General features: G+C 52.7%; 1 protein-coding gene across 1 annotated transcript; it reads right to left on the minus strand.

Moving 5' to 3' along the window:
* Nucleotides 1–5,520: 5,520 nt before the first annotated feature.
* MVB12A (multivesicular body subunit 12A) lies at nucleotides 5,521–10,551 on the minus strand. The gene is made up of 9 exons (XM_004384405.2): nucleotides 10,392–10,551; nucleotides 10,165–10,263; nucleotides 9,953–10,049; nucleotides 7,595–7,721; nucleotides 6,812–6,931; nucleotides 6,625–6,731; nucleotides 6,408–6,469; nucleotides 6,054–6,110; nucleotides 5,521–5,872 (listed from the first exon to the last, which is right to left on the minus strand). Exons 1-9 carry the CDS (start codon nucleotides 10,479–10,481, stop codon nucleotides 5,810–5,812), a joined length of 822 nt encoding a protein of 273 aa, XP_004384462.1. The 5' UTR covers nucleotides 10,482–10,551; the 3' UTR covers nucleotides 5,521–5,809.
* Nucleotides 10,552–12,011: the final 1,460 nt, after the last annotated feature.

The raw sequence follows: 12,011 nt of genomic DNA on the forward strand, positions 1-12,011 counted from the left end.
GGAAAGCTGGTGATAGGGAACCCAAGGTTGAGTAAGGATAGTGTTGATGTGTTGTGAGGTTGTTAACCATTGTCATAGGGCAACATGTGTACTAACTGTGAAATGAGAAACTATTTTGTTATGTAAGCCTTCATCTAAAGTGAGAATAGCAGCACAACTGGAAGAGTGTAGTCGATGTCACTGAACTCTGCATGTAGAAATTTTTGAAATGGTGTAAATCCTTGGCTATGTGTATTTTCACCAAAAAAAAAAAAAAAAAAAAGGTCGAGAAGGGAGAGAGTTGAAATGTCATAAAACAATACGTGTACTGACTGTTTAATGAGAAACTATTTGTTCTGTAACCTTCACCTGAAGTACAATAAAAAAAAAAAAAAGTACAAAAAAAAAGATAACAAACATGAGCGTCTCGCTTGGCACGCAGTATGTTGGGGGGATGCAGTAAGCATTGGCTCTTAGAGCGGATGAAATAAGACTAAACAGCATGTCCTTGTGTATGTCTGGTACTGCAGGAACGCGCCGAACACTGTACTGGCCTCCGTGAATTCTCAGGAAAGCCCCTTTCACAGATGCGGAAACTGAGGCCCGAGAAATGAGGCCACTTGTTCATGTGAGATCACGTGGTGGCGGTGGCTGGAACCCCGCCATGTAGGGCTCCTGGGACAGACCATGTGCCTGGTTCCTAGAACACTCTGGAAATGGGGCAGGGTCCTGGGGTTTCAGGGAGGGTAGGGATAGGAGGGGAGAGAGAGGCCGAGAGCCCCCCTGCCGGTTGCCTGCAAGGAGTGCCTCATCTCCTTGACCTGTCAGGGGAGCTAAAAGCTAAATCCTGGGGTCTCAAAAGACCCTGACCCCAGCTCAGGAGCAGAAGGTGCTGGCCTCATCCTCAGGGCCAGGAAGAGGTGGGGGCACAAAATTTATGAAGGTGCAGTCCTTGTACACGCATGTTTTTTGCAGCATTATTCACAATAGCCAAAAGGTGGAAACAACCCAAGCATCCATCAACAGGTGAATGGACAAACACAATGTGGTCCATCCATACAATGGAACATTACTCAGCCATAAAGAGAGATGAAGTCCTGATTCACACCGCAACGGGAATAAACCTCAACAACATGATGCTCAGTGAGAGAAGCCAGACACAATAGGCCACATAGTGTAGGATTCCATGTATATGAAATATCTGGAACAGACAAATCCATAGAGATAGAAAGTGGATTAGTGGTTGCCTAGAGTTTGGGGAGGAGCCCTGGCGGCTCAATGGTTAAACACTCAGCTGCTTACTGAAAGGTTGATGGTTGGAACCTACCAGAGGCTCTGTGGGAGAAAGACCTGGTGATCTACTCCCATAAAGGTTACAGCCTAGAAAACTCTATGAGGCAGTTCTACTCTGTAACATAGGGTCTCTATGAGTTGGAATCAACTCTAAGGCACATAACAAGAGCTTGGGGGAGGGGGAATGCGGAGTGACTACTAATGGGTACAGGGTTTCCTTTTGGGGTGATGAGAATGTTCTGGAACAAGATAGAAGTGGTGGTTGCACGACATGGTGAATGGACTAAACGCCACTGAATTGTGAACTTTAAAATAGTTAATTCTACGTTATGTGAAATTTGCCTCGATTTTGAAAATGTAAGGATGTGCTCACTCTTGGGCTGGTGGTGGTGCTGGCTCAGCCTCTGCTGGGAAGTGAGCACCTCCTTAAATTCTGTGCCCTGGGCACCTCACTTGCCTCACCCTAGTCCAGTTTCTGCTCCTTTCTCTGAGGCCTCAAGCCAGAGTCCAGGAAACTCTGAAAGGTTTCGGGAGGCTGCTGGGAGCGTTGCCCACAGCCCGGCCGAAACCTGGCCCCGTTTGGCCTGCCCTGGATGGGGAGCTGAGCATCTTCGTATCTTGAGCAAAATCAGGTGGGGAGGGATGAGGTAGGCCCAGGACTGGAGCCAAGTGTTCAGGTCTCTGGTCTCAGAGGAGACACGTGATCAGGGTTTGGCATGTTCCAGGACAGCCCTGGCTCAGCGACAGTCATGGGACCTGCACCTCGGTTTCATTTCAAAAGACAAGAATAACACCCCACCCCCAAAGCACAGCCAGGAGGACCAAATAGGAAAGGGTATCAGGAGGTCCCTGGGTGGGGCAAATGGTTTTCGCACAAATACTAACCTACAGTTTGGTGGTTCAAACCCACCCAGCGATGCCATGGAGGAAAGGCCTGACAATCTGCTTCTGTGAAAAACCCTATGGCGCAGTTCTACTCCGTAACACATGGGGTCGCCACGAGTCGGAATCAACTCGATGGCAACGGGTTTGTTTTCGGTTAGATCATCTCAGTTATTCCAGAGTGGCTATTAGCATCCTGGTGCCTTTTAGGGCGTAGTCAACGTCTTTCAAGGTTGTTGTCTTGGTTTAGGGTCCCCAGGATCAGACCCTGAGATGATTTGCGAGCATGTGCTTTATCTGGCAACCCCAGGAATCCATCCTGGGGAGTGGGGAGGTGAGACAGGGAGGAAAGGAGCCCTGTATGGGGCGCCAAAGACCAGGTGACACTAGGCAGCCAGGGCTCAGTTTGGCTGGGGAACCGCAGGGAGACAGCGTAGAGCACACGGCTCAGAGTTGTCCCACCTCAGAAGGAAGGCAGCCAGGGCATTTATCCTCTGACTCCCATCAGGTATTGGTGAGAGCTGCTTCGGGGGGTGTTAACGCTTTCCCTGTGCTTGGGTGGATATGCTGCTGCAGCCAGAGGAGGCCCTAGGCAGAGTTGCAGGTGTTTGTCCTGAGTGATCATCGCCACAGAGAGAGGGATGCAGAGGGAATGGGGGGGCGGGGGAGAGGACACATACAGCATCAGTACTCCAGATAAGTTGCATTTTTGCAACAGTAGGCTTAAGTGGAATATTGAAAGCACTTAACCATACTATGTCCTGATTTTTGGAGCTATTGGTTTTTGGATGCCGACCATGTGCCAAGCACCATGCCTGACGCACACACGCATCATCTCTAGGTGTTACCATTATTGACCATGACACAACAACCAGTATCAACTCAGAATGTAAACGGAATGGAACGTAAATGCTTGAGGCAGGCACTGATTTGGGGGCAGAGAGTGGTGGGGGCCACAGCTGGGCTTTGCAACATTTGAATACAGGAAGTGTGAGGTTTCCCGGGATTCACGCCATTCACCCTGCTTGGACCTCATGCTGCAAAAACCTCCCAGCTGCAAAGGCCTTTCAGAGCTGGGAATCGTTTTTTTACAATGGTCAGCCAAGAGACACAGCCCCAGGGCCCCAGGATATGAGGACTGTGGTGATTTCCATCATAAAGATGGGGAAACTGAGGCACAGAGAGGTTAAGCCACTTGCCCAGCGTCACCAGTTAGTGAGCAGTAAAGAAGAAAGAGGGAATTTCTGCAGAAAGGCCCGTTTGGTACCCAGCCCCCCTGCGATGCCTCACTCTCGGCACCAGGCGCCAGCAAAAGGCAGGAAGGACAAACACCCTTCTTGGACAGAGGGCCGTGGCAGCCAGAAGCTTGATTCATCCTATGTCAGCTCAGCCCAGAGCATGGTGCCCCAAACTGCCCAGCGCTGGGGGGTCTAGGACCAATCTGGCCTCAGTCAGGGCCAGTGAGCAGCTCCCTAGAGGGGGTGGCTGCACGAAGGTGGGGATGTTGCAATGCTGAGTGGCAGCGCCAGGACGGTCCTCTGGGGGCCCGGTCACATGTGGCCACCCTGGAAAGTGATCTGGGCCTGTTTTGGGGCAGCCAGGATGGTGACAGGGAGAACAAACGGTCTTTGCTTCCCAGCCGGTCAGATCAGGTTCTGCGGTGGCGCCGGGCAGGTGGGGAGGGGCCCAGGGGGGACACACACAGACGGGGGCAGGAAAGTGGGGGTCCACGCACCCACCTACCTCAGAGCTAAATGGGTGGCTTTTCTAAGGCAGCTGAAGTTTGGAGGAGGGTACATTTTATACTGTCTCCCCCATGCCAGACTCCCAGAGTGGGGCTATGAGCCCCCTCAGACCCTCTGTCTCCCACCTCAGACCCCCAAGGCAGGGCCATGTCTCCTCCCCCTGAAGCCCCCAGGGTAGGATCACATCTCCCTCAGGCCCCCAGGGCGGGGCCCTGTCTCTCCCACCTCAGAACCCTAGCATGGGCTGTGCCTCCCTGCTCAGACCCAAAGGCAGGGCCATATCTCCCCCCTCAGCCCCCAGGATAGGTCTGTTGGACACAAGCTCCTCAGTTTCCACTCCTGAGTAGGACACACACACATGCATACACACCCCGCAAAGGAAAAGAAATGTGCAGAACAGCCTGATGGTCAAGCGTGCAGGCTGTGGGTTGAAAGCCCAGTTGTGATCTTCACTTGCCCTGCCATAGTTTCCCTATCTGTAAAATGGCGACAAAAACAAGGCTTTCCTCCAGGCTGTGGGAGGACCAACGTGACACGTGTATTGTGTGTTCGGCGTGCAGTCGATGTGATATGAATTGTGGCTATTTATATGGCTTGAACTGTGTATCCCCCCCTAAAGGACATGTTCAAGTCCTGACCCTGGTAGTTATGAATATGACCTTGTTTGGAAACAGGGTCTTTCAAGATGTTATCAGTTAACATGAGATCGTCCTATAGCGGGGTGGGTCTCATACAAGAGAAGAGAGACACAGGGGAGAAGGCCATGTGACAATGGAGGCAGAGATTGGAGGGATGTGGCCACAAGCCCAGGAATGCCTACAGTTACCAGAAGCTGGAAAGAGGCAAGGAAGGATCTTCCCCTAGACCTCCAGAAGCAGCACAGCCCTGCGGACACCCTCAGTTTGAACTTCTGGTCTGCAGGGCTGTGAGAGAATAAATCTTTGTTGTTCTAAGCCACCCAGTGTATGGCCATTTGTTACAGCAGCCCCGGGAGACATATACCATTACTCTTAGTCACTGGGAAACGCTGGTGGTGTAATGGTTAAGAGTTACAACTGCTAATCAAAACGTTGGCAGTTCAAGTCCACCAGGCGCTCCCTGGAAACTCTACGGGACAGTTCTACTCTGTCCTATAGGGTCACTATGAGTCGGAATTGACTCGACAGCAACGGATTTGGTTTTTTTTTTTTTTTTTTTTTGGTATTAGTCACTGATATCATCCCCAAGGGGCCCTGGGGGCACAGTGGTTACGCGTTTGGCTGCTAACCAAAAGGGCAGCAGTTTGAATCCACCAGCTGCTCCTTGGAAACCCTATGCGGCAGTTCTACTCTGTCCTATAGGTTTGCTATGAGTTGGAATCCACTTGACAGCAACGGGTTTTTTGGTTTTATCATTCCCAAAGGCGGACGAGGACTGGGTCATCTCTGCCATCTGGAAATGCTGCCCAGTCACTCTCAGAGCCTCAAATTCCCCCTTTGTGCACCAGCGCGGCTGCAGGGGCTCTGTGACCCGCCTCCCCCTCCCGCCCACCATCAGGGTCCTGCTGTGTGTGGAGGCGGAGGTGGTGTGGTCCAGGCCAGGATCAGGACTCTGGATGGCAGGGAGGCAGTGTTTATTGCCGGAGGACACTCCTCCTCCCCGGGCACCGTAGAGTTTGACACAAATGACTCAAAGGCACTGGTTTCTGTCCAACCCCACCCCTGCCCACGGGGGCTCAAGGACAGAAGACCCCCTCTCCCCCAGTAGCTTCGCCCCACCCCCTCCTCCAGGGCTGGGTTGACGACGGGGCTCTCTGAGCTCTGAGACACCGAGGTTCCCATGACAGAGCGGGAGCAGAGGAGATGGCTCCATGGCCCAGGCTGGGGGCGCTGGCTGCAGGGACAGCCAGGGGCTCCCAGGCAGGTGAGGGGCTACGAGACGCTGGGGGGCAGGCGGGCAGCTGCTGTCTTCTCCACCACAAAGCCATAGTTGTACTGTGGGGGCGGGGGTGTCACAGAGTGAGGGAGGGGCTGGGGATGAAGGGCGGGCCATGGGGGGGTAACCAAGGAATGGCAGGTAATGGGGGACACTTAGGGTGAAGAAAGGGGGCCAGGGAGAGATTAGGGTGGGGGGGGAGCATCCCAGCACCTGCCTCTCTCCTGCCCTGGCACCCACCTCCTCCTCGATGTCCGCCAGTGACTTGATGGTCAGGTCAGCAAAGGCAGAGAAGGCCTGAGGGGCGGGGGTGGGTCAGTCTTGCGTCCAGAACACCCCCTGCCACCCGCTATCCCCTACTCTCCAAGGAAGCCCCTACCCAACATCTGCCCCTCCTTGGCCTCCACACTACCTCACCCATTCCCCCAACCCAAGGAAATGTTCCAGAACTTTTTTGTGGAATTATGTTTCTCAAATACCCTGTGTGGCCCCAGGTGCGGAGGGCCGTGCGTGTGTGCCAGGGGCTGCTGAACACGGGGTGTGGCTCCTGCTGGGTCCTCTGTGCCCAGGACAGGAAAGGGAGAGTAGACTCACCAGGGGGCCGCAGCTCTTGCCCTCGAATCTGGGGTGCAGCGTGAAGGGAACCCCGTCCATGGCTGAGGAAAGTATGGGGGAGGGGAAGACACTGAAGTGCCTGTTGTCCACCTGGCCTGGGGGGCCAGCCAGGCATCAAACAGCATCATTTAAATCCTGGCTCTGCCCCTTCCTGGCTATGTGACCCCCAGACCTCAGTTTCCCTTCCTGCACTTACCTGAGATGCCGTAGAGGCTGGAGGCCTCATAGATGGAATCGCTCCTCCGCAGGGTAGACGCCCGTGAGCCTAGCCGTGATAGCGTCCGCTCCGGGAAGCTGCCCTTGCTGTGGAAAGGGGGTGGCCCTGGTCAGGCCTGATGCACCCCCACCCATGGCAGCCCCCACCCTCATACCCTGAGGCTCACCTGGGCTGGCCCGGAGGGTCCAAGGAGAGGCCCCGCATGTCCCGGCTGAGCCCGCGGGGCTTGGGCACTGGCCGCGGGGCCTTGGCCTTCTTGCACCAGATGGCGAAGCCACCCATATCCCTGGAAGGGGAGGAAGGAGGGAGGGAGTGTGGCTGGCCCAGGTGGAAAGGCCTGGAAGAGATGGACCTGGACTGGGGGCCGAAGCCCGACATTCCAACATGCTGTCAGGGTGGGGTCACCAGGCAGGAGGAACCCAGGCCTCTGGGTGATTCATTATTCTGGGGATTTTTGTTTCAGCATCTCAACCCACACCCTAAGCACATACAATCATTGCTGTTAGTTGCTACTGGGCTGACTCTGACTCATGATGAAGTGATCCCATGTGTGTCAGAGTAGAACTACTCCATACAGTTTTCAAGGCTGTGACCTTTCAGAAGCAAATCACCAGGTCTTTGCTGCTGTGGAGCCACTGGGTGGGTTCAAACTGCCAACTTCTGGCTAGTAGTCAAGCGCTTAGTGATGTGAGCCACCCAGGGATTCCTAGCAACACAGTAACTGATGCTTAAGGCTGGTGCCCATCACCGTTCTACAACACACCAGCTCATATACTCCTCACAATGGCGTTATGAGACTGGAACAGTGGTCTCATTTTTAAGATGCAGAAACTAAGTCCCTGAGAGATGACAGAAGGGATAGCAACTCAGGGGAGTACCTGATGGTCAGAGGGGCCCATACAGGAGTTTGGAAGGGAGGGAAGGAGACTGGCGACTGGGGCAGCCCTACCCTACTCGCAGGTATCCAGGCACCGTCTTGGTCTTCCCGCTCAGCCGGACGTCAAATACAGCCGTGTCCGCAGCCCCCAGGGGTACCAGCTTCACACACATTCGTTTCTTCTTGGACACGGGGGCCCCTGGGGGTGGGGGAAGGAAAGTGAGAGATGGAAGCAGGAAGGGCAGGAGAGCCCAAAGAGGGCTCCAGACGGAGCTCGAGCCTGCATGGCTATTGGAGGAGATGGGTTAAATCGTGAGTGCTATAGGTGTAGGAGGAGGCACCATGAAGCCATTAGGAGTCATTACCATTTTTTGGGGAGTTGACTCCAACTCATGACAACCTCCTGAGGGTCAGGGTATGACTGTGCTTATAGGGTTTTCAGCAGCTGATTTTTTCAGAAGTAGATCACCAGGCCTTTCTTCCGAGGTACCTCTGGGTGAACTCAAAACTCCAACCCTTTAGTGAGCAGCCGAGTGCATTAATTATGCTACCGAAGGACTCCTTAGGGCAGGCTGATCTTTGGTGATGCGGACAGGCATTCATGGGGCAGCTGTGGACACCAGTGAAGGTGTCCAGCCAGGTGCCCATCCTGGCACTCCAAGCCTCACTTTCCCTCAGTCCTCTAACCCAGAGGTTGGCCAACTATGGCCCACAAGCCAAATCGGACCCAAGACCTGCTTTCTGATGTCTCAGAAGCTCAGATGGTTTTTATATTTTGTTGTTGCCGTTAGCTGCTGTCAAATCAGCCCGACTCCTGGTGACCCCATACACAACGGAATAAAATGATGCCTGGTCCTACACCATCCCCATGATCAGTTGTGGATTGGACCACTGTGATCCATAGGGTTTTCACTGGCTGATTTTCAGAAGAAGGAGATCTCCAGGTCTTTCTTTCTAGACCTTCTTAGTCTGGAAGCTCTGCTGAAACCTGTTCAGAATCATAGCAACACACAAGTCTCCACTGACAGCTGGTGGCTGAGCATGCAGAACATTGGCCAGCAATCAAACCCGGGTCTCCCACATGGAAGTATTAATTTTACTACGGAACCACCACTACCCCCTTTACATTTTTAAAGGGTTGTGTCTTAGTTACCTAGTGCTGCTATAATGGAAATACCACAAGTGGATAGCTTTAACAAACAGAAATTTATTTTCTCACAGTTTAGCAGGCTAGAAGTACAAATTCAGAGCACCAGGTGGAGGGGAAGCCTTTCTCTCACTGGCAGCTCTGGAGGAAGGTCCTTGTCTCTTCAACTTCTGCTACCTGCTTTCTTAGAGATCTCCATGTGGCTTGGCATCTATCTTACCCCATTTCTGCTCTTTTGCTTGCTTGTTTAATCTCTTTTATATCTCAAAAGAGATTGATTCAACCTACACCCTACGCTAATCCTCCCTCATTAACATAACAAAGACAAGCCATTCCCAAGTGGGATTATAACCACAGGCATAGAGGTTAAAATTTACAACACATATTTCTGGGGGACATAATTCAATCCACAACAGGTTCTAGAAGAAAAATCTCACGGCAACCCCAGATGCGCAGAACAGAACTGCTCCCTAGGGTTTTCAAGGCTATGACCTTTGGGATGCAGAGTGCCAGGTCTGCCTTCTGAGGCACCTATGGGTGGGTTACAACCACCAGCCTTTTGGTAAGTAGTTGAGCGCTTAACCGTTTGCACCACCCAGCTGTCTGGTCACAACCTTGAAAACCCTACCCAGCACAGTTTTACTAGGTAACACATGGGGTCTCCAGGAGTTGGAATCGACTCAATGGCAACTAACAATAACAATAACAAAAGAAAGATAAATGTGCAACCGAGACCATCTAACCCACAAAGCCTAAAAAAGGGCCACTATCTAGCTCTTTACAAAAAAAGTGTGTCAACTTCAGTATCAATAAATATATCCTAAGGAATCAAACAAAAATGACAGGACCAGCTGGGAGAGATGAGGTGGTCAGAAAGAGGAGTGATCAGTGCTGGGACAGGCATGGGGATCTAGAGGAGCAGAAATGAGCTACATGAACAGGAGAGAAAGGGCATTTCAGGCAGAGGGAACGGCGCATGCAAAGGCCTGAAAACGAAAAAAAGAACGGCGCTGGGGTTCCATTTGGCCACGGGACAAGGAGACTAGAGGTAGCACTTACTGACCCTTACTGTGGGCCAGAGACTGTGACAGTTGCACATTTTATACCAGGGCAGGTGACATCGCGCCGCCCAAGAACACGATTCAGCCAATGCCATCATCATCCCATGCACCGAAGGGGCCCCCAGCCTGGGCGTAGAGAACTCGCGGCTGTCATCCCTTCCCTCCTCCACCCTGCTCCTGCCCAGAGGGACGCGGACGCCCTGCCCCCGACGCGGGTCTTACTGGAGTCCTGGGGGTCGCAGACCGGGGAAAAGCCGGGCGGGAGGGGGCTTTTGTCCACCAGGACCTGGATTTCGGCCACCACGTTCTCCTGCGGGTTCTGGGGGACACGGCGAAGGTCACAGGCGGCGGGGACAAAGCGCCCGCATCAGGCCTCGCGAACAGACAGGGGCGGCGGGGAGACCCCGGAACCCTCGAGCGTGGGCGCCCCCTACCTCGAGGCTGCCCAGGGAGCTGAGGCACAGGAAGTAGCCAGATTTCTGGGCGAAGCTCTTGCCGAAGCTGGCAGGCGCCCCCTCGACGGTGCAAGAGATCTGCGGGGTGGGCAGAGGTCAGCTCCAGTTTCCCACCCGGAACTCCGCCGCCTCCACTCCCATTCAGCCCCGTTCCCCGACGCTGCCCCCTCAGCCCCCATTCAACCCCCACCCCCGACGCCGCTCACCGAGCTGAATCCTCGCGGCGGAGGCGCCGAGGCCGATGACCAGGCCAAGCCGGTCAGCGGCACCGAGTCGTTCCCAGGCCCGGGATCCATCCTCCGAGCCGAGCGCCGAAGGCGAGGGCCGGCCTCGGACCTCGGAGCAGCCGCCCGACGACCTAAGTCCAGCGAGAGTCCGAACTACATCTCCCAGAGGGCCCTGCGAGAGCGGCGGCCCCAGAGGCTGCATATGCACATGCTCAGGGAGACGCTGGCCAATCGCGTAGGCACACGGAGCCCTGCCCCTCACACGGAACCCAAGTGCGCCCGTGAGGGACGTTTACGGAAAAAAAATCTCTGTTTTTATTCGCCGCTAGCAGCTTTCGCCGAACGCATCATCACAGCAGAGCGCCAAGGGACGCGCTCCCTGAAAACTTGGACTATGTTCCCCAGAGTTCCTTGCGGCCAGCTTGGTGTTTCCTAGTGAAATTGTCATAAATGAGGAAACCTCTAGTTGTAGGAAGCCTATCCAAAGGCAGTCGTCATTGGTTATACAGCTATTAGTTTAAGTAACAAAAAATATAGATCACCATGAGGCACGAAACCTTGAGTATAACTTGAGGACTTGTTCACAGATACATTAAAACTAACTCATTGCCATGGAATCAATCCCAACTCATGGCGACCCCATGTATGTCTGAGTGGAACTGTGCTCTATAGGGTTTTCAGTGGCTGATTTTTCAGAAGTAGATTGCTGGGCCTTTCTTTTGAGGCACCTCTGGCTCCTCCCTATGGATTTTAACCTCCAACCTTTTGGTTAGCAGCTAAGCGCATTCACCTTTTGCACCACCCAGGGAATTTTGTGAGTCTTAAAAAGTGGGATTTAAAAGTATTTAGTGGTAACACGTTTTCACAATCCTTGGGGAGGGGGATATGGAAAATTAGGAAACAATATTTTCTACTCTTTGATATTTTCCAGTTTTTTTTACAATTATCTATATATTAGGGTTTGGAAGCTGCCTGTTTTTTGTACAACCTGTGAGCTAAGAATAGTTTTTACATTTGCAGATGGTGGAAGAATCCAAAGAAGAACTTTCTGTGACACCTGAAAATTATATGAAATTCATGAAATGAATTTTGTTGTTATGAAGTGAACGTCAGTGCCAATAATACACAAAAACAAAAACTAGTTGCCATCAAGTTGACCCCAATTCCTGGTGACTCCGGGTGTGTTACAGTAGAACTGTTCTCCATAAGATTTTCAATGGCTGAGTTTTTTAAAGTAAATGGCCAGGCCTTTCTTCTGAGGTGCCTCTGGGAGGACTCAAACTTGAAACCTCTTGGTTAGCAGCAGAGCATCTTAGCCCTTTGCACTACCAGAGACTGCAAAATTATACACAAGTAATACACGAGCATGCCAGAAAAGCTGAATCTGGTCATGAGTTACAGAGGCAAACACTCTGTGGGCTCCCCTTGAAGTGCTCGTTATTCCCGCTGACTCAGTGGAATGTGCTCTGAACAACAACGAGACCAGAGACTAAGTAAGTAACGCTGACTGAACTGGGGGACCGGGACATATCTGCAGCAAATCAAGGACACCCTGTAGCTGTAATGTCTTACAGAAGAGGGATGAACTATACTGCCTAA

This window comes from Trichechus manatus, unplaced genomic scaffold, assembly GCF_000243295.1.
Source record: "Trichechus manatus latirostris isolate Lorelei unplaced genomic scaffold, TriManLat1.0 scaffold00122, whole genome shotgun sequence".
Taxonomy (NCBI): domain Eukaryota; kingdom Metazoa; phylum Chordata; class Mammalia; order Sirenia; family Trichechidae; genus Trichechus; species Trichechus manatus.